The sequence below is a fragment of the Erithacus rubecula genome, assembly GCF_903797595.1.
Source record: "Erithacus rubecula genome assembly, chromosome: 2".
Classification (NCBI taxonomy): domain Eukaryota; kingdom Metazoa; phylum Chordata; class Aves; order Passeriformes; family Muscicapidae; genus Erithacus; species Erithacus rubecula.
Genome location: NC_136685.1, coordinates 69,372,960 through 69,398,151, shown reverse-complemented (window position 1 = coordinate 69,398,151; position 25,192 = coordinate 69,372,960). Strand labels below are relative to the sequence as shown.

The 25,192-nt window shown below is 41.2% G+C and overlaps 1 protein-coding gene across 1 annotated transcript in view; it reads left to right on the top strand.

Annotated features, from left to right (window-relative positions):
* Positions 1 to 25,192, top strand: part of PGBD5 (piggyBac transposable element derived 5) — a 69,369-nt gene that overhangs the window by 18,406 nt on the left and 25,771 nt on the right. The window contains exons 2-3 of the mRNA XM_079299328.1: positions 10,424 to 10,851; positions 18,757 to 18,891. Of these exons, the coding sequence (XP_079155454.1) occupies positions 10,424 to 10,851; positions 18,757 to 18,891 (563 nt within the window). The remainder of the gene's footprint in view (positions 1 to 10,423; positions 10,852 to 18,756; positions 18,892 to 25,192) is intronic.

Below are 25,192 nucleotides of genomic sequence, written 5' to 3'. Positions count from 1 at the left end.
ATAGATTATGTACCTGCACTACTGTACTAATATGCTATGTACATTATACAAAAACAGAATTTAAACCAGAATGAGATAAAGATGAAATTAAGACTATTAATTTTTTAATATTATTACTATTACTATCTAATATTTTCTTCCACCACCCGAATAGATTGTCTTTTGCAGCACTCCATGCTGGAAAGCACTGTGCTAAGGCCTTTTAAAGGACCTTGATAAAAGTTCAAAGACCAAGCAGATGGCACCTAGGTCCTGGCAAGGAGGACTGTGGTCATTTGTGTTCAGCTCTGCCAAGCTGCTTCAGTCCAGGCCCAGAAAGAGAATTTCTGTGAAGTGGTTTGAATCCCCCTGCCAGGGATGCTACCAGACCCAGATGTAGCTGTGGTGAAAAGCTGTATGTTCACCTGCTTTCTCTGTCTTCTCTCTCTTCCCCAAATAAATAATATTCTGGCTTGCCTAGTTGGCTTAGGGTTTTCTCATACAAGGCTGTAAAAACTTCAGGCCCAGTTTTGCTAATAATAATCTGAAGGCTTTTTGTACCCTCCACTAAAACATCAATGGGGGTTATAGAATCTGGACCTTAAGAGGCATGTGATAAATTCTTAATGTGAAGCTACCTATTCAGGGCCATTCACAGTGAGCAGGAAGGAGATATATCAAGAAGCTGATGGAGTTTTGCAGTAGATCTCTTACTTAAATTTATTTTATAAGGCAGTCAACATAAAGAATGAATGGAAAGAAATGTTAAAATGAGAGCTTTGTGAACACAGTGACAAATGGCTGAGGAACTGTAAGGGCCATGTAAAGGGGAAAATCTGTCTATTAGATAAAACTAACTTTAGTAGTTAGGTCCAGAAAGCTTAGGAAGTGGAAGGCTTCCTTTTTATATATATGTGAACACACCATGAAGTTCTTTGAAAATCCCTGCTGTATGAAATTGTTCTTGCTGCTAGGTCCAAGATGAGAAATGCAAGCTACTTTCTCCTTTTATAACCTAAACTATCTTCTTCTAGTGATTAATTCTTATGAGATCTTTCAGCTTTTATTGTTAATGTGTTGGCAGCCCTAAGAAACCTGGACAAGCTGACCTCTGGCTTGTAAATATATTTGTGTCACCCTAAAGTTAACACAGGCAGTACCAGTAATAAATCCCCTCTTTTTCTCGGGTGACTGCCCTTTTTCACTTTGAATAGTTGAAGAAGTGCACTGACTTCTTAAAACTGGAAAGTTGTGGTTTTATAAGAGTTATTAGGAAGCCTAAGCACTTGGAGTGCTGTAGAGTGTGTCGTGTATCCTGCATGTGGCAAGAGGATTGGGGATGTTGATGTACATGGTATGTAGAAGTCGTTTATTGAACTTTCCAACTGCTTGCCTGTTCTGAGTTGAGATGTTCAGACAACCTGCAGCACTGGTCACTTCTTCAGGCAGGCAGAACAGAATGGGAAAAGACAGTCTAACAACAGGGGCAGGAGTAAAAGAGCAAAAAGAAAACAAAAAGCACACAAAGTGATATTGTACATGTATGAAGAGTCCTGACCCCGTCAAGGATTGCAAATACATTGACCTCCACTTTGCATCTTAGGTATCCTGAGAAAATATGAAGACTTTCATCTGCCTCTAAGCCTAATGCATTAGCAGAGAACATGTGGCTTGTCCCAAGATTTTTGAGGGTGTTTGGGAGGAACATGGAGAATATAAAGTGAGGAAATTATAAGTTTAAAAGCAGGTGTGTAAGTGCAGATGCAGTATGGAGGGATGAGAGCTCCTTTGCCTCTTAGTCTGGGGTGATGACAGCAGAGAAGACTTTTCCTACTGTGCAGTTGAAACTCACCTTGAAATGCAAGTGTACGGTTTCCTATGGGGAGCAGTAAAATCCAAGGGAGGCTGATAAAAAGAGGTTTGGAAAAGTCTGGATATTATTCCCATACAGCTCCTGTCACCAGCCTCCTTGGCAGATTCCAGGTTTTGATCTCCTCTAGCAGAGCTGCAGCATCATCCTGCTGATCACCCATTCCCAAGTGGGTGCTGCAGTGGGTGCTCCTATCTGTTAATGAGAAGTAGCATTGAATACTTTGGGGACTATGTGCTTACCCTAACAACTACTCCCTGCCTTCTCCAGGAAGAGCCTGTTGCTGCTGGGAAGCAATTGCAGAGACCAGTACTGTAGCTACCTTAGCTCATGTGGGGTGGATATGAACCATTAGGAGGTTCTGTACTGAAATTAATGTTTGTGTATTATAGGGTTGTCTCCAATGCTTTACTGAACTGTCTGGATTTCTGGTTGCTGTATTCTTTTTTTTTCTTTTCCTTTTTTTCTTAAGTAACTATTTTTTGAATAAAATAGCCATTTCTTTGTGAGGCTTATTCAAAAAGTGGAGGTCCATTTTTCAATGGCATATGTGTGTGTTGTATGTAAAAGGTGGGAGTTGATGTGAAGGTTGCAGCATTTCATTAGTTGGATCATTTATGTTGACTTATTGACTTTTATTTACAAAAGATAAATTAAATATTCTGATGATTTGCTTGGAAAACATATCAGGCTGTTTTCCCTCTTTCAAACACAAAATCCTTACCTTTTCAAGGCAGGGTCCTCACATCAAATATTACTGATGCTTAAGGCGGATTTTTATTTTAAATTTCTGGAAAGGAGCAAGTTGCATAAGGGTAATGATATTTGTGAACAGTGTGCACTAGAGAACACCAGAAGTCTGGGACAGAAACATAGGATTGCACCTGCCAGAGTTGCCAGTGCAGGAGGGAGTCCCCCCATGGAACCATCTCAAAGAAGTCTTCTGGGATTTAGTTATGAAGGTCACCCTGCTGGTAATGGGACTTGTGCTGACATAAAACTATCCATGCTGCTTTGCACAGTTATTTCATAAATGTGCACAGCTGTGCCCACAGACAGATGTGTAGCTGCTACTTGATCTACTAAAAGCTGTATTACAAGTGGTGTATGAAGTCAGCACATTGATGGTCATCTCTAATCTGCTAGATACACCCAGTGTCAGCTGTGCTGCCAGGAGCAATGCAGTAAACTGATAATAGAAAACTACAATGACAAAAGAGCTCAGTGGGCTATTGCCATGGAAAATGCTGCAGCGGGAATTCCCCTGAGAAGGAGCAAAGGCAGTCCCACAGCCAAATAATGTGCAAAGAATTATGTGAACTGACACAATACGATACTACTTCAGCATTGACTCTGCTGCTTTAAAGTCTTTGGCTTTTCGAAATGATTTTAACCCTAAGACTTTGTACCAGCATTGGGAGGTTCTGTAGGATGTTGGGAAAAGGGTGCTTGATATGTTGCAAGATCTCACCACAGAAATTAAGTATATATTTAAAGGTGTAAACATCAGCTGCAGTGGGCTTTTTATTCTTTGTACTAGTCCCAGCTTGAAAGCTTTGTAGTTTTAAAACATGATGGTAAACACAAAGAAACACTCTCTTAATTAAACAGTTTTTTGCCATGGCTTGAATCTAAAACAAGGCAGCTTCCATGGAAGGCTGCCACATGTTCTCATTTTCAGACCAACTCTGTGGTGGTGCAACATACATCTGGTCAAGGTGTAAGACCTGCCTGCTTGGTCTCTTGAAAATGCCCCAAAATTTAGTTGCTCTTCTACAATGTCTTTCACACAAGGTAATCTATTGAGTGACAGCCAAAGTTCTTTACTCTTGGTATCTCAGTCTGGATGCCCCACTGGAATTCTTCACCTTTTGCAGGCTGAACTGCCAGCACCTAGCAATATGGAGAAGGAATGGGGAGGGTGCCTTGGTTATCACCCCAGGCATTGGAAGGTTGGTATTGCATCAAGGGAGGAGACTCTCTTGTGTTCAGTGGAACTGTGCATGACTCATCCCTGACCTATGCCAGGTTGACCTGCTATACTTAATGCTCAAGGATTTTGCTATAATGCTTAAAAAAGCTGAATTACAGTCTGAATCCAGTACACTGCATGGAAAGAAGCTGAATTGCAGGAAGTTCCTCAGTTTGCTAAATACTTCATGAATTTTACTGTTTAATTTAAATTTTACTGTGTTATTTATTAAATAAGTTCTCTATTTAATTTATCACTAGCTCAGTTCTGCATGCTGTGGAGTCCAGAGACTCTTAGGACCAGAGTCAGCACAGAGCAGCTCTGTGCTGGTTTTTTAGTCCACTTTCATTTGTCCTTGGATTGTTTCTAGACACAGCTCTTAATGCTCTCTATGGATAAAAGTCAGACTGCAGTCTGTGGATTGCTTTATTGCTGACGCTGTGAAGAAAACAATCCTTTTTAATGCCGGGGAGGAAGAGAAAGTGGCCTTTCAGAGAAGCTGTTTGGAACAATTTTTTGACTACAGTTATTATGTGCAGACGTGGAGGCATTGTCAAAGGCTTATTTATAAGGTTGGAAGAGTGCAGTCAAATCACACTTTGCTAAGTAGCTTGGAGTATACTTACTGAAACGAAATGTAGAGCGGAATTGCGTCCACTGAGCGCCCACGCAAGGGTGCAAAGTAAGTTTCTGTAAAGGTGACCTTGCTAAAAACTTACCCAGAAGCATGAAATATTGAGAGCAAACCCTAATAGTCTACAAAAAGAACCTTCTTGGAAGGACTGTGTCCAGTTTCTTCTTTCTAAGCCAAGAGTCTCTGCTTGGAAGTTGTTGGCTTTTTTTATTGCCTCCTCCTAAGTTGGCTCTCAACTCCAAGCAATCCTACAGTATGGATCATGTTGTCATCATTCATATTGAATTCTTGTGCAAGACAGTCCCTACAGGAAGCAAAGATTTGTCTACCAAAATACAGATGCAGACATCTACTTTCCCAAAATACCAGTCAGAACTTCTGATATAAATTGGGATGATGCTTTAACTTAGCAAAGTAGGTCTGTCACTGAAGCTTTGGTAGCTTTTTCTAATGAAGATTAACAAAAACATGCAGCATAATATCCTAAAGACCTGGATACTTGCTGCCCAGTTCCTATAGGAGTTCCTACAGGAGGTCTCTGAAATAAACTGAAATAAATCTCAGAAAATAAGTGTTACATGAACTTAAAACAAGCCTGTCAAGACAGTTTGAAGTAAGGCCATCAAACTGGCTATGGTTTGAGGATGGTCTGATGTTCATTTCTAGGCCATTAAGAATAGAGCTGATATGAAAACTGATATGCTGGCAAGCCAGATAAGCTCCAGTGCTTTCAAAGGTTACATGAGGAAACTTAGTGTGAAGAGAAATTCTGAAAAATATTCACTTGGGAAATATTGAAACAGCATGTTCTGTTTTCTTGCCTGTTTTTTTTTTTAGCTCTGTATAATGCTCTCTGCAATTGAAAAAGATGAGAAATTGTTTTAACTGTCTGACATATTTCATAATTGACACCTTCCATAAAGACGTCATGATTTTTTTGATGGATGACTATTTTCTGATGAAAGGCTTCTGTCAGCATTTTTTTATGTTCTCTAAATAACACCCAAAAATCATGTTGTGCACTTTTGCAAAGGGAACTTGTCGGGAATATAAAACAGTCTTTAATTGCTTGGACTTAGGAAAAAGGAATTAATTGGCTTTTTAAACCTTGTTTTTTGAAGACTATACCATATATTGGAGGAGAAAGTACTTCCCAACGGCCAAAAAGAAAAAAGTTTTTAGGTTGATTTTTCTTAGGTTTGTATCTGTGTATAATATACTTAATGAGCTATTCTTGTAGTAGCTATAAATTGTTATATTTTTCCTCAAAGAAGACAATAAAATTACTTCTGAATTCTTGAACTGATACTTCTATCACTCCTGTTCCTGATGCAGGAGTATTGGGGTCTGCCAAGCTGTTAATGAAGTAGCATTAATTTTGAAGTCAGCTGTGATTAGCTCTGCACAAGGTTTGCTTACAAACCATGCAATGTGGGTTGTTACACATAGGGTAACACCTGGCTCTGTCAGCATAGTGGGATATTTTATTGTGGGCCTCAACTGCAGTTTGAATGAGAGCAGAGTCTTTTGCATGGCAGAGCAAAAGAGCTTTCTTTCACTGCGTTTTCTCCTTACATATCTGATTTATCCTGCCCAAAATAATGATGCTTTTGACTTTTTTAAGATTTGTATGCTATGTTGTAAGCACTGATGGATTACAGTACATTTTGAAATTTTCCTCCTTTTGTCCATCTCTTATTCTGAGACTTTGAACTCTGAGTTACTAAATTACAGGTTGGAAATCAGAACAGAAAAAAATGGGAAAGGATATATGAACCTGTTAAAAATGCCCTCAAATTACTTAATTCTGCAAACCAGTTAAGTAAGGAAAAAGAATTTCATTCACTTGGGGTTCTTATTTTTTCCTAATATGTTGCTCAGTGAGGAAGACTAGAAAGAGAATGAAGCAGGGGAAGAATGTGACCAGTGGGGGCCCATCCAAGAGAGAAGACCAGAGATCATAGGACCACATGCAGGGGCTGCCTGAAGTTCCACCTGAACTTTTTGTTTAATCTTTCTGGGTGTTCTGCAGTGGATATATTTGCTGAGAAGCTGAGTGTGCAGCCTGCTCTCTTGCTAGCCATCAGAGGCAGCAAGGCAGCTGCAGTTTGCCCTGGGCTGGGTTGAGCCAAAATGGGCTCTGCAATGCACACACTCCAAGGGCAAAGTGCCAGCTTTTCTTTCACTGTCAGATCCCCAGTATGGACACACAAATGGCTTTGCATGCTTAGTTTTTTCATTTATTTTGAGCCTGTTCTTACAAATTGAGATGTCTCTTTGTGGGAGGCATTCCTTCTGAGGGCAAAAGAGAAAATGGAACCAATGAGTCAAAGTAGCAGTAATGACTTGCAAGCTGGTTGCTGTGAATTGCACAGGCAAGTTTTTGTTGGCAGACAGGGTGAGAAGGAAGAAGAGCTTGTGTATGTAGGCTGTATCATAAAAGAAGTTGTTTATTATTTTCCATATCCTGCAAGGTCACTCAGAGCAAGCCCAAAGTTCTGATGCTGGCATGTGTGCTGCCAATCAGAGGTTATTCAGTAGAGCTTTGTCCCTGTCCTGACTGTGCACAGGATACTGGGTATGGCTGCATGTTCAGACATTCCAAGAGTACTTTTGTACTTTGTCTCTGTAATTTGTATTGGAAACCCTGATTGGCTTCTAAAGAAACTCCATGAAAGTAAATATATTCTCCATGCAAACTCTCTATAGAAGATGAGAGAGAAAAATCTGAATTTTACATATAGACATAGTTGTATAATCTTCTGAGAATGGACAACTAGGCAAAGTCACTCTTTCATTTGACTGAAAAAAACTTTGAAAGGTAAACAGTGCAAGTATGAAACACTGAACTCTTTTCATATCAGTATTTTCTGGGTAAGTGCCATTTAAGTCAATGTAAAAATCCTTTAAAAGTACAAATTAGGTATTTAAGTTCCTTATACAGAAATTTGGCTCTCTCTATGGGTTGTATTTGTGTATTTAGAAAGTCATATTTAAATATTTTAGGCTGGTCATTAACTATGCAAAGCTCAATTAATGTTAAAAATTCAGTTCTTTTCCAACTCAAATTCAATGTTACTCTTGTTATATTGCAGATCAGTAAATTATGAATCAGTTGTGCTCACTTTGCCAGTGAGGTAAAGGCTGTTTTTTAAGACAATGAGATTATACAGGGGTTTCATAATTTTATTTAATCAAAAATTATGTTGATGTTTGAGTCAGAAAGTGATTCAGTTTGCTCTTTTAGAGCTGTGTGGGTTCTGCATGACCAATCAGATACCAGGCTTGGATATTTATTTCAGGAAGGAGAGGAGGTAGCAGGTTCTCTATGGCTGGAGCAGGAGTGCTGGGTAAAAAAGGATTATCATATCCCATATACCTGTCAGTATTCCATAATCAACTTATCAAGGTAATCTAGTGCAGCTGCTGAAAATTTAATTACACCAAAATTGCATTTTTTTGTGCTTCTGACTGCTCTTTCCTCCCTATAGATGGAATCCAGCATGTACCTGTTGTCTATATCCACAAGTTTCAAGATGAACGTATTTTACTTTGTAAGACTTAATGTTTCATGAATTCTTGTTTGGTGTAGACAAGATTTAAAACATTACCCCTACTCCCAGCTTCTGCTTCTGCTTCTGAAGTATTTAAATTCCGAAGTATTTCAAAACCATCTCTGTATGCTACCTGAAAGATTTCCTGAACACTGGAGTTGAGTTCTATAGTTACTCAAGAGTTCATATATAACTAGGAATACTCTCTGTTCCATGTGTTGTTATCAGAAAGCCATACCTACTGTAGAATATAAAACTTGATTAAGTTATGGGGAAGAATGAAGATACAGAATCATGTGCAGAGCATCTTTTGTGAGCTATAACAGTCAAGCCAGTGCTAGCAGAACATTAACCTGATCAAAAGAAGAAAACATTTGTTAAGCAACTTTAGTATTGCACTAGCAGTTAGGGTGAAATAAATATATCTATTTATAAATATGTATTTATACATATATATATATTTATATATATATATATATATATATATAGTTTTCACTTGATAATGAAAACCTTTTATCATTTAAACTGGCATTTTCTCCTCTGTCCTTACCAAAGCATGGTTTGTGCGGGGCTCTTTCTTTGGTCTTACAACAGAGGAATGTCCTTTCAACTGAAAGTTTCTCAATCTCACAAATTAAAATTGGAAAGTAATCTTTAAATAGATGTTTTTTCTCTGCTGCACTTACAAAAAAAAAACAAGACAATTTTGTTTGTTTTTTGGCATTCTTTGCAATCTGAAGTTTTATTGTTTCAAAGTCTTGATGCTATTTTTGCTGCCCTTCTAGTAGCTTGAGTTCACCAGAGTGCACCCAAATATTAAGGCTTAAGAGCAAGTCCAACCACAATATTTGTGTAATTCCTTGTAGTTCTGTTTCATGGAAAAGTTTTGCAAGCTGTAGTCACTGTTGTAACTAGGAATGTGAGTAGAGATACAGGGATACTGGAGGATGCAACCTGACCAAGGTGCTAGTGGATCTTTACAGAGCCAGATTGTGGAATAGTCCATGTCATGCTCTGGGAGAGAGGATGCTGAGATCCAAACAGCCCTATAGTGCAAGAAAGACCTGCCCTTGTTGGGCAGAACTCCAAATGAGAAGCTGTATGCCTTCTCCTTTTGGTTAGGAAGTGTTTCAGACAGTCCCAGTGCTGAAGGCTGCAAACCTAAGGTGCAGTATTTCTTGGCTCACATTCTTGGTTTGGGATTATACCCATGGCACTCTTTTTCACAGGGGTTGAGGGCTGCTTTTGAGTGTTCCCGTTTGCTGGATTTGAAGAGGCTGCTTCTCTCAGGGTATTGGTTTTCACTGCTTCTGTAGAATAGAGAATGTTTCCTTGCCTTACCTGGTAACTAAAACAGTACCATGAGGTGCAAGCATGAAAAGTACTACTATTTGAATGGAGCTTAGTTAGTTTGTGGGAGGAATTAGAGGAGAGTGGGCTGTAAATGCTGGTGTCTGCATCCCGAGTATTGTGGGTTTGATGTTCCTAATTCAGCTTAGTGTAATCTGGTGTTTGACTAGCTGACCTTGTAACACTGATATAGTGCTGCCAGGCCTTAAAACCTCCTTTTTGCTTTTTTTTTTGCCATCCTCTTATGGAGTAGTTGAAACTGGCAGAGAAGGTGTGAGATCAGTGAAATGCTAGAGTAATGTCAGCATGGGACTGCAAGGCTTATTACATTATGGGAGGAAGAGGAGCACTGCATGCATTATAGTGCTAAAAATATTCCCTGTGACGTGGGATAGTGACACTAGCCACATGGTAGCTGTGACTTGTTCTGGTAATGTGCTTTCTTGGGGATATCAGAGTGCAGGATAAAAACCCAATGTGGTGGCAGAGACACAAAGCTCAAAAACATAAATATGACCTGTATGTGACTCTGTGTGGAGCAGGGGCAGATGTGAAAGTCATACAACTATGACTAGAACTAGGAAGGAATTAAAGGTACAGGAGAAAAGGTGGGATCAGGTTCTAGAGCCTGGGAAACATATCATCTGGGATGAGGGCAGTGCTGTCTCTGGAGGACTCACACTGTCCTTCTGGACTGTTTGAAGAAAGGCACTGCTTTGCCATGCAAAAATATTACTATCCAGAAAAGGTCTAAAGCAACTGCTGGGCATAAAAGTTGCAGATAATGCCTAAGTAGAGAAATAAAATGCCTGCTTGTCTCACAGGACTGCATGCCACAAAGTAATGAGTGTGCAGAGCAGGGGGAGAAAGCTTTCAGAGTATATAGTACCATACAGGAAAAAGAATATGGGAGGGAGGAGGTGTTTCCTGATGAAGTCTGTCAGACAGTCGGTGTACACCATCTTTTGCATTAGTAAAATTAATCCTGCTTTTAATTTCCGGTGTTGGACGTGCCTTGTGGTGATCAGGAGTGTGCCTATCTTTTCTTCTTGCTTTTATCCTAGGTCCAACACGAAAAATGCCCCTGACTGCCAGTGCCATGGACTTTTTTCAGCTCTTTGTCCCTGACAATGTACTGAAGAATATGGTGGTCCAAACCAACATGTATGCCAAGAAATACCAGGAGAGGTTTGGTAGTGACGATGCCTGGATTGACGTCACCTTGACAGAAATGAAGGCCTTCTTAGGCTACATGATATCAACCAGCATCCACCACTGTGAGTCTGTTCTCAGCATCTGGAGCAGCGGCTTCTACAGCAACAAGAGCATTGCACTTATCATGACACAATCAAGGTTTGAGAAGATTCTGAAGTACTTCCACATTGTGGCCTTCCGCTCCAGCCAGACAACGCATAGCCTCTACAAAATCCAGCCTTTTCTGGACTCTCTGCAGAATGGCTTTGACTCTGCTTTCAGACCTTCACAAGCCCAGGTAAGAGTTAAGCTGTTGGCAGGGGACATCTGACCTGTGCACTCTGGTTGTCTCACTGCGACAGAAAGTGCCCAGCACAGCTGCCTGGGGAAAGAGCTGGGGCTTCCCAGTGTGAAGCTGTGCTGAAGTGCCTCCATGAAACAGGAGAGAAAGCATCACTGTCCTGTGCTCATCGGTGCCTGTCAGTGCAGGCACCAAGTAGATTTCAGTGGGCTTGATGCTCTCTGAGCTGGAGCTGTTTGCCTTAGTGTCCTAAACAAGCCTGGATACTTGTCAGTGAGGCTGACACCAGCAGGTTTTGCTAAACTGAGGATGGGAAGGCTGCAGGTTGTGCAAGGGTAGAAAGGACAGAGTTGATGCAGCTGGGCTGGAGGGAAGCTGCTCCTGCTGCAGGCTGAGTTGGATGGAGGAGCCGAGTTTGCTAGAGTGACTGTCTCTGACCTTAGCAGTAGGTGCTTGCTGTATAGTCCAGTAACACAGCTGCTTCCTTATGACTGGAAAGGGGGACAGATGACATTTTTTTAATATTCATCATACTCTATTTAAACTTTGTCAATACAAATGATCTGCTTTTGAAGCTGTTGCTACTGGTCGTGTTCAGAAATCTGAAAAGAAAAAGGAATAAGCATGAAATATGTTACTGCTTGATATAACTTTTCAATCAATTCTCTATTTCCAGAATATAAATATTTCATTTAGGCATTTGGGAAGGATGTTGTGTCCATAGTCCTCTTTTTATTCCTGTTTCCCTTGTGAAGAATCCCATTTTTGCCCATTGCACAAAATTAATGAAGGCATAGACGCATCACATCTATTGAAGTGCGCCTAAAATAAATGGCAAGTGATTACAGTTTTTTCTATTTTATAGACAATAAAAATCATATCTGTATAACTCATGAGAACATAGCTGCCTGAAAAACTGTTAAGGTAGAGAATGGAGGAAGGAGGAGTGTGCTCACTAAGCTATACAAGGTATGTTTCCATTAAGACAAAGCAGGCAGTGAGAAACATGGAATTGTTGGGACTGAGCTCCCATAAAGATACGAAATTGAATTCTTATGGCTGCTGAATTCAATGAGCAGAAGATAAAGGCTTCAGAAACGTGATCACTCTGTCTAATGCAAATGCTTATAATGGTGTGCTGTGGCACACACTGTGAGTGCAAATCCATTAAAAGGGTTTGGTTTGCATGTATATCCCTTCTCCCATTCCCCATCCTGAGGAAGGCTTGAGAACTGAATTGATAAAATCACAGTGCCCTGTTTGCAGTGGCAAAACATCTAAATCTTCACAAGTGAAATGTATTTTTATCCTGAGCTTGGCAAGGTACTTAAAGAAAATAAGGGGGAAGAAGTAGAGATAGCCCAATTTTCTTCCTTCCCCCTCCACTTCTCTGCTCCTTTGTCAGTGTTTACGTCAGTGATTTCTACACAGCATGTTTCAGTATTATTGAGTGGAACAAAAAGCACTAAAATACAGTTTCAAAAATAACCTTGTGAGAAAGAATAAGGTTTTGAATTTGTTGTTAAAAATACCCTAGTGTACCTCCAGTAGCCTACTGGGGGATGTTCCAGGCCTCCTCCTGAAAGAAGCCTTGTGTGTGATATCCTCTTGGGTGCCATCAGTCAGGGCTGCACACTACCTGTCTCAAGAGATGAGGACCCCATCTGCTCAAAACAGCAGGAAAGAATCTCTCTCTGCAAATTGTCTTGAGTGCAGACTGCAGTAAACATCAAACCCAGAATGCCCAGTGAGAAATACCAAAAATAATTAAAAATAATAAGCCAGTTGCACAGAAACTAATGGAAAGGTGTAGGGAAAGAACCACTTAAAGGGCTTTTGGAAGTTCTGCCTCTGAAAGCCAGTTGGAAAGGGGGGGGCAGGTTTCTGTGATCAGCAATACCTGAAATCTCAAGTTCAGAATGGATTTTTTTGCTTAAGGTACATCTGTATCTTAAACAGGAGACTTGTGGTACCTGGGTGGCTTGTTGCTGACCCATGGCTTTATGCTACATTCTTGTAAGTGGCATCAAACAGCTAAATCACAGCTCCTGTTGAATGCAGGAAGGCTGCTTAGGCTTATGTGTAGGCTTGTTACTGATTCTCTTCTTCTGGCAGTTTGGACTAACAGAACAAAGATAAGAATAATGTCCTGTTTAACTCACTCCTATGCACAGAGCAGGGACAATCTGCATCCAGCAGGCAGTACAACATCTGCCTTCAAAACTATTTCTTCTATTGATTTGATCTTTTATTTTTAGAGAGCTAGAAAAGATTCTTCAAGAACTTCTGTCAGAAATTACTGTGACCCCTCCCCCTAACCAAATGTGCCTGTAAAAATAACACCACAGTTGCTATGAAAGGAAACAGGGAAAAAGAGCTATGCCAGTATACCAAAGCAAAGAAAACCATCTAGTGAATTATAATTATTTTGCTAAATATACTAAGCAAACAATAGGAAATAATTACTCTCCAGCTTATGACAGAATTAAAGTCCAGAACATTTTAATTGTGTATCAGCAGTGCTAGCTGTAGTTTCTGAAGTTTAAAAAATGGTGTTTTGACCCAGTTTAGTGGAACACAAAATGACAGGAATATTCTCTGCATCCTATCCCTCCTCAGCATCATCTGTATAAATAAACATTGCCTCTACCTGAGCAACAAGAGGTGGAAATTTGGGTCTGTTTTTGTAAGCAGTGTTGTTTCTTTGCTACTTAGCTTTGTAGCTGTGCTACTGTCTGCAAGCCTGAAGGCAGGGAGGATGCCCTGCCTGTGCTTGGGAGGCATGGAGCTACAAATTCAAGGGTACTCACCTGCCAAAGATATACACTGAATTCCAGAAACCAGAGGAGTTCAGGGGAAATAACATCACTGCTCAAATATCCTTCTGTGCCTGCTGAGTATTTATGTGCTCGTCAGCAGGATGTGGCTAGACAGGATTGCTGTCTCTGGCTGCCCCTGGCTGCTGTGGGAAAGGTCAGGAGCATAACTCCAGGCACTGTCTGCTTCCCTCTCCCTCTGAAGTACCTTCTCTTTGGTGTTGGAACCAGTTTTACATCTGCCCAGTGAAATACCAGCTGGAAACCGTGGCCTTCTTTTCTCCAGCAGGAGTGAACCCTCTGGCAAGAAGAGAGATGTGGGTCCAGCCTCTTGCTCCAAGGGCACGGTGCTGAACTTTGGCCAACTACTGGTCAGCTTCTTTGTGTTTCAGTCTTGGTGGTATCATAGGGTTCAGCTAAGCAGTTTCAACATAGCTCTTCCAGAACAGCTCACAGCTTTAGATGACAGCCTCTTTGAAAACACAGAGGGACAAAAACAGGCTGGTCAACTTGCTTTTGTGCCCTCGTGATTAAATGTTCATTTGATATTGGATATTTCCAAATTATGAGACCTTACTTGTGATGTACCTCTGGATTGCAGATTTCCCTCTTCTCAAAATGATTCTTCAGGAGTTAAGGATGCTGGTCCCAAATGAGAATCATTCTGTCTTAGGGCTTCTGTGAGTGTGACACAAATACATAAATATTCAGAGAACACTGGCCAAGTATGAGACATTGAGCAAGAGACAGACAGGTAAAGAAGCAATAAGAATATTGAATAGCAAGGTAAATTTCTGATGTCCTGTAGCTCTTGGCCAGTCAATCCTTTAATGAAGCCAGATTTTAGGGAAAGTTTGGCAACAGAAAGTGATGAAACTTCATTGCTATTTTTAAATTACCTAATGGTAATGGAGTGCTGTAAGAACTGACTTTTTTTTTTTTTTTTTGAGAGAGGATTGATTGAAGACTGAACAAATGGGCAGAGAAGAGGAGAATCATGGCTCCATTGGAGGTCAAAATCAATCTTTGAATGATGGCACACAAGTTCTATGGCAAAATGTGCATAGGCCAAGCAAGACTTTGAAAATGAGAAGAGTCTGTCTCATATACTGGAGAAAAGCTATGAGAGAGAAATGAAGTGATGTGGTCACTGTGATGGACTAGGAAAATGGCTTTCCAAAAGCAGTCTATAGGGGAAGATTGCCTTATGTTGAGTAAATGTAAAACTGTTGCAGGATGGTTATGGGTTTTGGATGTAAACTTGTCTGGGTGGGTGGGTTGTTACTCTAAAATGAGTGCCATTTTAGAGCTCTTACTCAGAAGGCATGGAAAATGCAGGCATTGCCTGGCTGAGGAGATTTTGCAAGTAGGAGGTAAAGACTGACATTCAGATTCACTAGCCAGTGATATCTGCAGCAGTAGGAGAGGGAAGTCTGCAATGACCAAAAAAGGAGATACTGAGGGGTTCTTAAGGGAAGGGAGATGCTCTCAAATGTAGCATAATGAAATCAGAACTGGCAGCTAGATATGCAAGCAGAGATGTCAGACAGCAGCAAGAGAATTTAGATTAGACAGGAGGAGCTTTGGAGCAAAGAGGCAGAAGCATGAGCTACTCTTGCACGAGGAATGACTGACTGTGCATCCAGGTGCAGTTACCCAGGTGCCTCTACAACTGGATGGTACTCACCAAAAGCTAGAGACAAGGCAAGTGGGGCAGCTTCTCCAGGAGACAGGCTGAAGAGACAGCCTGTGTTGTGCATGGCCATGGAGCGCAAGGGGAGATGTTTCCCAGAAATGTTGGTTCACTATCTAATATATGGAGTCCAGGAGTTCCAAGTACAAAAGACTTAGCAATTTGGGGCTTTGTCTACAAGCCTGTTTGGGCTCTGGTGAGAGAGGCTGGATGGAATTTTGGTGTGGAAAGAGCATTGAAGATGATCTAAAATTGATAAGAAAGGCAGGCACTCCTGACAGTGGCTGTTTTGTTCTGTTTGTGAAAGATACTGTGAGATAGAGCAATTGATGGAGTCACATCTTGGATCTTGCCTTTGCAGCACTTCAGGTGCAATTACATATTGAGGAGAAAACAAAGAGTGCAAGTTTGGCAGGTAGGATAGGGAAGGGAAGGGAAAGGGAAAGGGAGGAGAGGAGAGGGGAGGAGAGGAGAAAAGTAGAAAAACAGAAAGCAGTGTGGTGGTAGTGGGGGAGAAAAGCAACTAGATGAGGAGCTTCTAAGATCTGAATAGAACTGGAATTTGAGAGAAGAAAATAGGGATGATTTCTATGAAGAAATCCCCAAGCTGTCTTGCATCATAGGAAGTCAGGATAGGAAGAGGGGAGCACTTGAGGAGTGAGAAAAAGATGGTGAAGAGGCGACCAGGAATATGTGTAGGAGTCAATTAAGCCTGAAAGTAGATTTTTATCAAGGAAGATGAGAAGCAGGAAAGAATATGCCCTGGGGGCAGTAAGCTCACTCCTGTAAAAGTGTGTATTGCATCAACAGCAAGAATGGGGAATAGAGAGGGAGCAAATATAACTTTGCATGGGTAAATAGATGGATTTGAGATTACAGGGAAAGCAAGGAGACTGAGAATACAGGAGGATGAACAAACTAATAGGATAGGCCAGTAGCAACAGGGTTGACTTTTGTCCTAAACACCATGTCAGTGCCAGGGGGAGGCACAGCCCATACAGTGCTTTGCTTGCTTGCAAAGCTCTTTACAGCTCTTGAAGCAGTGGTTGCATGTGGAAGGGTGACACTTGTCCCCCACTCTCCAAAGGAAGAGCAAGCTCCAGGGTTTTCAGGTAATTTTCCTTGCCTGTCCACATTTTGTCTTTGCAGCAAAAGCAGATCTAGTCTGTTCACATTTTTATTCCCTCTTCACAGAAGTTGAGTGGGAACTTACAGAGAAATTGCTTAAATTCAGTATAGGGAAACAAAGGAAGGAAGGCAGGGCTGAGCATGGATGGGCAGGAAGAAAAGGAAGATGGAGAGAGGTTTTAAATATTCAGATTTGCTTTCTAGATGTAAGGCTGACAGGCCTTACTGTGTCATAGAAGGCAGAAAGGGTATGAAGGGTAAACAGGATACAGTAGAGCTGCTGCAAGGAGAGTTAATGCTGTGGTGCAGAGGGAAAGAAGCTAATGACAGAGGATAGAAGATGTCCTAAGGTGAACCTTATACAGCCTTTTCTTTCTGCTGCTCTCCATCTGACAGCAGGGGAGGTTATAACACTGGAACCACACCACTCAATGGAATTTGGCAGGTAAGAGAGCCTTTCTAGGAGCTGAGAAATTCTTAACCATGTATCCAACTCTACCCCAAAGGATATGATCCTTCCCTCTGCATATGAGACGCAGGAAGGCAAAAGCAAATGAGGATAAGCTTAATATTTGCAAAATACTGTTCAGAATCCTCTGAGGCAGAAGTGGGGAATGCCCCAGGTGGCCTTTAGATAGGAAGGGTTGTGTTCTGTGTGGACCTTGAGAGAGGAAGATTTGGCTTCAGTGGGGAAACAGGGCAGCTGCAGTTGGAAGAACAAACAGCTTTGTATGAAGCTCTCCTTGCTCACATCTGCATTTTGGTGTATAATTTGAACATTTCACAAGAGTGCTTTCAGATGGTCCTGTGAATGTTTCATGAGTCGTTAAGAAGTGGAGTGTGTATAAATGACAGTGTGCAGCCATCACTGCGTGGGGAGGGCACAGTTGCCTATTTTGGGCTGACAGAGTGATGTTCAGCAAACATCTTGTATTCAGGAGGCCCAGCGGCTGCTCATCTCTGGTGCTTAACTGCTCACCCACCACATCTCTCCTACAAGCATCATTCCTGGGTTTAGCACAGCTTTGTTCTCATTTCTGCCACTGACTGCACAGATGTGCACAAAAGTAGCACACATGCAGGAGTGGAAAGGCTTTGTCTGAGAGTGGGAGCCTCTGCATACCTATATCTGAGCTTGTCTCTTGGAGGGATGGTCTCTGGAAAAGAACAGAGTCCATTAAATTATAACCCATCTGACTATTTTGCACATCTTCACAAGGGTATGAATTATGGCCTGCTGGGACTGCCTGCCCCTCACGTACAGGAGGGGAGCCTGCAGTGACTTGTTCTGATTTAGCTGTACGTGTCTGAATTTGGTCATCATTCATCAGCTGAGACCTTTCCACAGTTTGCAAGTCTTTGTACTTCACAAGTGGTTTGCTAGACACCTTGCACATGGTGCAGTCAGGTATGTGTATGTTGTGCACATCTGCCTGTGAGCTGTGGGGAGCTACTAGTACTTTTCTATAGGTGAGTTGCACAGTGTGATACCTTGCAGCATCACACTTCAGTTTTGCTGCTAAATTAATGGGGAGAACTGTAACAAAACAGTTATATTAAACAGGGAGCCACTTACATCATCTGGATGCAGAATGCTGCTTCACTTTCACAGGTCTTCATTACTTTCTCCAGTCTGCCCTATCTTTTTCTATTCCTGCCTCTGATGGTTTATCCTTGTCTGCTTTTGTCAATTTTTTCAGCTCCTGAGGCAAGAGAGACTTCCCTAAAGCTGCTGCTGCCAGGAAAAACATTTTCTGTCTCTTCACCACCTCCTTAAGTGGCAGCAGAAAGCATCTTTTTCTCCCTTAACTTCTCTCTCTCTTTGTTATATATTTTTCTTTGCTATAACCAAGGAATGTACTTTACAACAAATTGTAGGGGGTGTTTGGATGGAAGACATTCTGACAAACAATATGAAACTTATAAAGAAGCATGGAGAAGGGTGCTGGCAACAATCCACTCTCCCTGCCCCATCCCCTGCATAATTTTGGAGGGATGTTGAACTGTAGCAGATAGTAAGAAGTGAGAACTGTGCCTTGCAATGTTTGCAAATTATGTGTAGAGCAGCTATCCCTACTGGGGTGTGCTTGGCCAGACTTTGGTTTTTGTTGGATGATAGCATCAAACAAAAGTGGGTTTTCTTCTTTGTTTGGGGTGATGCACACAACCACAATGCAAGGACTGTATTTCTTTGAAAGCAGCTACAGCACCTTTTTTTAGCAATCATGCATTTCTTTCCCCTGCCTCTTTTCTTGTCACTTGCAGGTACTACATGAGCCCCTGATAGATGAGGATCCTGTTTTCATTGCTACCTGTACAGAGAGGGAGCTGCGCAAGAGGAAAAAGAGGAAATTCAGTCTTTGGGTTCGGCAGTGCTCATCTACTGGTTTCATCTGCCAGGTGGGTTTTACCTCTTCAAATGTCTTCATTCAGCTCCAGCAGGCCCTTAAATGTATGGCAAGAGCAAAGGTAACAGCCATTTCTCTTGGTTACATGGCCAGGGGCTACAGTCTGAATGCAGGAGAGCTCTGACTCCTGCAAATACGAGACACGATGGACAATGATGACAAGTTCCTGATGCTTTGTTTGCTCTATGATTTAGCTGAGAGTTTCTGTCTCTAATACTGTTCATCTGGCTGCCAGCCCTCAGCTAATTGCATTGAAATGCAGTTAAAAGTCTGTCTGTTTGTATATCCTAAGTTTATCTAAATGTCATGATACTGTGATTTATGTCATTTTTAATGAGTCAGATTTTCTCTTTATGACTATAACACTGCACCTGTGATAGCCAGTGGTGTCCAATAGACTAAATCAATATGGTACCAAGATGTCCATTTTTCTGTGAGAAACATATTAGTGGGGGTTCCTATTACATATCTTTTCACACATCTACCTCTCTATCAGAGAAATAAAATCTGATATGACTTCAAGGTGAGATGTCAGCTGGAGTGAGAGACATGTTAAAGGATTTGTTTTTATTGTTGTAAGGTGTTGGGAACATCTTCTCAAATTCTCAGATTCCTCAATTGCTGATGTATTTTGAGAGTCCTTGAAAAATCTGGCCATTTATTTTGATACTTAGAGGTGAGGGGCAGATGTCTTTTGATATTTTTTTCCCAAGAGCTCCTGTGAAAGCATTGTGTCCCACATGTTTTGGAGTAGTGGTTCAGAGGTAGGATGTGCACACTCCTTACTAAGGCTGAATACATGTCAGAACAGGGCCTATGGATTTGCTGCAGCTGAACATTCATTCAGACAGTTTGGCTGGTGAATCATTATGACTGTTTGAGTAGCTGGGCAGGAAAAGAGACTCACAAGGAACTGAGGTTTGTGTTTTCAGCAGTGCTGTTCACTCTGAGAAGAAATTTAGGATCCTGTTTCTTCAATCTAGATTTTAAAGCAGCTGTTTTGTCTGATACAAAATAGACTCACCTTGTGAAGCATCCTTGGAAGTTCCTGCTCTCAAAGTTCTTGGAAAGTCATTTGCTATATAGAGGCAGTGTCTTTGATCTCCAAGAAGAACTCCACCAGTCCTACATGCAGTTTATTACTGCAGTGTATTGGGTACAGCGAGCACAAAGTCTGCTCATCTCTCTTGCCACGCTCCCCCCAGCCAACTGCCACAAAACTAATAAGTCTTCAGACATGCCAGGGGTTTCAGATTCTGAGCTATAATTATGTTGCATCTCCCATCCTGTCCACTGAGAGACTAAATTAATGGAATGTCAAATGAAACAGAATAGATGCTCAGCACCACCCTAATCCTCCCACTCCCTTAATGAATTAGATGCTCATGCTTCACTTGCATCCGGATGACGTCCAGGATTATCTTACCAGCTGCCTTCTGTTTTCGTTCCTAGATTTGGCTGTTGTTATCAACATGCTGAAATGATGGGGTGAAAGGGGCCTTAGGCAACAGTGAAAAACAATGTACTTTCATGCTAAAATGGAAAATCCTGATCTGGGGAGGATGGGCAGCTTCAATTATGATATGATTGAAATGCTATGTTCATTGATGCGTCACACAAGTGGTCTTGCAAAATCCAAAGCACGATTTAGGTGGTTATTTGGTGTATTTACAGTATTAAAACAGAGGTTTTGATTTTTTTCCTGTGTTTGACAAATGGAGGGAATTGATCTAAACCAGAAATAAATCCAGTGTTTTCCCCTTCATGTACACATCTTCCCTTCCATCTCTTGTGAAGATGCCATCATGAAGAAAGGGCTTGTCTGATAGTTAAGGACTGACCTGCCAACTTCTGGAAAAACCTTGCAGAACCTACTTCTAAATGCGCATATTCTGTAGTACTGTCTAGGTGAACTCCCTCACAGCTTCCACATGATGATATCAAGGTCCTTTTATTCAAGATAAAATAGGACTATCAACACTCCTTAAATCAGGATAATTCAGTTTCAAAAATCTGAATAATATGTTTGTGTAAAACGGTAGGCTCTGACAGAAGGGAGAGAGACCTATGTATGACTGGTTTTCAGGAATGAAAGGAGCCTCAAGAGGTTGCTGTGCTCCTGGCTAAAACTGATGTCCTCCACTCCTGAATTATAAACCCTGTCTTAAAAAAAAAAAAAAAAGAATTAAAAAAAAAAAAAATTCAACTTAGTTTTTCCAGTCTTCTGCTTTTCCTAGAAGGAAAATGATTGGCTGGTTTTTCCTAATAAAAAATGGATATGCCACATGATGAGTTACTCCGTGAACTCTGGTTGGCAGCTCACAGGTCAGTTGATAATGTTAGGAGTTTCAGCTGTTTGTCTCCTCAAATTCCTTTTCCTGCTTGTTCTTGTGAACAAAACTTTAAATCACATTTCTGAGTATGAGTAAACACTTCTTCTTGAAGGCCCATAGTTTATTTTTAAGAAAATGGTGTTTGACTAAAAATCTAGCCCAATAAGCCATTCATGGAACAGAAGTGGCATAAAGGCCATGTGCTGCTTGTGCACGTAAGAAGGTGCATAGGCTTATATATTCATAATATAAATAATGTATGAATATTAGACTATATTCTCTCTTCTGTACTCCAGATAACTTGACTGCACCCTGACAGTTAATTGTTTGAAGATGGATGCACAATTTCAGATTCTATCTCTGCTTCAGAAAATCTCAAGCAGATCATCTTGTTGCAGTGAATAGCTTTGCTGCTGAGCATCTCTTCACGGTCAGCTGGCCAAGTGGGAACATGCAGGAAGGACACATCATTCAAACAATGTAAATATGTGTCTGCTGCAGTTGGGAACACGAACAAAACCTCTCAGAGGGTTCAGAAGGGCTCCAGGAGAGCTGACTTGGACAAAGTAGATGACAATAAAAATAAGCTGCCCTTATATTGTTGCCTTTTCATCTGCCCTTGACACCGGACATTGAGATGGCAGCAGCTGCTGTGAGAGAGGGCTTGGCCCTTCTCATTTATTTCTCTTTAATTGAGGAGGAACAAGAAACACAGCTTGCAGGACTTCAGGTGTCCCTCTCCATCTTCTCTTTGCTTTTCTTGTTTTTTTCCCCAATCTATTTCTCTACATACTGCTTAGCACTTCTATTTCCCTACTTACCACTGAGACACTTTTAAAACCAATATTTTAATGTCTTGATTGCAGTTTAAATTATTGAAGTACCTTAGAAGTCTTTCATACAGTATTTGCTTAGAATATATTTAAATAGTAAGTCATAATATTGAAATCAAAACTCCAACTGTGTCATTTGTTTTGGTGAGATCTTATTTCTTTCTTTTCCTCTGAAAATCTGGAACACTTGATTAAAAAATTGTTCATAAATATAATTGGTAGGACTATTTCTCATTGTAGATATAGAAATATCACTCATCAAAAGATGGTGAAGAGAATTCCCAAATACCTTGTCAGGGCTAGTTATTTTGTCCTGGTGTGACATACCATGAGTTCTTTCCACTTCTTGTGTGGCTTGAAAGGAGTGAGCATAGTTATGAGTAACTGGTACTAAGTAATGCCTAGTCCTTGCATAGCTCCTCCTGCACAAGAAAGTTTTCTGATCATTTTGCAGGAGAAGGAAGCACAGGATGCTGGTAAACCCCAGCACATGGAGAGCTGGCAGAACAAGGTATTCCCATGGTGTGTCATCATGAAGCACAGACACATAGCCCAGATGTAACCCTCAGACAGTCCCTGACCCAAAGAGCCATCAATTAACAAGATGAAAGACAGTGTGGAGATGGTAGAGAGCACTACAAAGGGACAGTCAGGCAATATTAATCACTCTGATAGGCAGTAATGGAATTAGCTCATCAGCGTAATTATTTACTTTTAAAAAATGGTATAACGGTGAGTAAAAGATTATTTTATGGATGTGTTTATCCTTTCTTATTCATTGAGATGAATTTTATTTTCTGAGGCTATACTGGACACTTTTCCCTTCCCACACTTTCTCTCTGCCCCTGAATATATGGACTCTTCATTTGCTTCTATTCCCTGGCAGAAAATTCTTGCAACAATGCATTTCATTTTCACTAATATCCCTGTGAAATATGTTGCTCAGATTTATGAAGTCCTTTAGGTCCTTGTGCTGGGACTGACTTTGAGTTTCCACCCTCCACAGCTTCCCATGAAGTGATGAGTCAGAACAGAGTAAGGAAAAGTACTGTGACTCTGTGTCTGCAGTCTTTCCGTGGTCCTGAACAAACAGTGATTTGCACGACAGCCGTGATTAAAGAGTGAAACCTGGATCAGGGTGGTCCCTTCCTGAGAGGGTGAAAAAGGGCTCTCTGCCCAAAGAGCAGCAGTCAGTGAAGGGAGGTGGCTGAGGTGGCTCAGTGGCAGATCTCTCAGTGGCAGCAAAAAAACCCCAAACAATGTAAACACCATGCTTCTGTAGTATTTGCTGTAGTTCATTACAGACAGGGTAGCTACAGCCAGCTTGAATATTTCAAAATACTATTGATTTTACAGAGTAAAACTTCCAGAATTTAGAGAAACTGAGATTGTGCCCCAAAGAATTTATAATTTTACAACATACCATGTGAGTGCATTCAGTCAATGGGAAAGGAAGGGTAAATAAACCTGGAATCAGTTTTTTTTTAAGGCCAGAGTTGCAGGAGAGTTAGCCATCTGTGCATTGTTTAATAAGCTGCTCAGAAATGTTGGTGTTTCAGCCTATTTAAGTTCTGTTTGGAGATTAGTCTGAGCCTTTGCATTCCTTTAAACAATGTCCTGATAATTCCTCTACTGTTGGAACAGTTGCATCTGGAACACACAGATGTGGCACCTGCTTTGAGGAGGTTCTCAAGGTCAGGCTTTGTCTGTGAGGGGATCCCAGGAAATCTGATCACCTTCATTTGCCAGTCACTGGTGACTGGAAAATCCTATCTATTTTCTTCCTCTGGCTCCCACCTGGCTCTGGCTTTTTAATCTATGTGGTTCTGTAATGTCAGCATCTGAGAATCCCAGATCTCAGCTGAAAGTCAATTATCCTCTTACTCACCAGTGTTAACTGGAAAGATATTTTTGCAGACGTGGGATTGTCCTATTCATTTTTATGGACTTTACAATCTTACCATGTTTCTAAATGGAATAGGAAACCAAACCTAAATGTGATCTAATGCATGGAATAGGAAACCAAACCTAAATGTGATCTAATGCAAAGATCTCTCACAGTTTACATACAGTCTTAGTGTCTATTTTCAGGTGTAAATGAAGGTTATTTTTCAGTTGCCATCTGACCTGCCTGGAGTTTATGACAGTAAAACTACTCATGTAGTTGTGTCCCTTCTGCAGCTGTTCTTACTCAGTGCAACTCTGTCTGGGGAAGGAGACTAAGAGCACCAGAGCCTCTTGCTTTGTGCACTTAATAGGTTTGCCATAGGAATGCCCCTCATGGATCCCATCCCTTTGTGCTGGGTGCAGTAAGCATAACAAAAAATAAATCCCTGCTCTAAAAAGTTTAGGATCTAAGTGCAAGAAGGGGAGTTAAGCTTCCTACAGCAAATCTCTTTAGTTCAGACACATTTTGGCAGCCCAGAGATCTCTGGAAGCAGGCTGAGTGCAGCAGTGTTTCTTGGCCAATGCACATGGCAGAGATCTGGGACTAATACACTGCTAGGCACCAGTATACACCCTACTCCTGGTGAGCTTGCATGGGCTCAGTCATCAGCCTGGTGGCTCCTCTTTGAAATTACCTGGGTCCTGCATGTCACTGATTTGTCATCACTTGGTTTTGTCTTAAGATTTTATGCCCTTTTCATGTAAGTATTTTCTTCCTTCAGCTGCTATGGGTTTTCCTTTCAACAGTTGCAGAATTTCTGATAGTTTATGCTGCTCTTGCCTTGCACCACTTACATACCTTCCCACTTGCACCACCTTACTTACATACCTTCTCACAGCTCAACAGTAATTTTCATGGAAAAACTGAGCCAATGTTGTGCAATTGTGTGGCACTGAAGTGAAATCTCAGTCATGGACCTGAGCTGGACTGCCAGTTACACAGAGGGAGCTTGGTCTCAATAAGAGCACTACCACTGGTGCCAGTGTCTGCTAGACAAGAGCTGTCTGAGAGGAGATCATTAAAGGAGAGAGTATGAAGTGCAGCAGGTTTAGGATGAAACTGGAGAGGAGAATCTCCCAGCAAGGTTGGTAATGGCAGCAGTTAAAGGTGAGGTTCAGGATGAGAGGGAAAGACTGACTGAGGTGGGATCTAGAAAGTAATGCTAGGAATGTGCAGTTG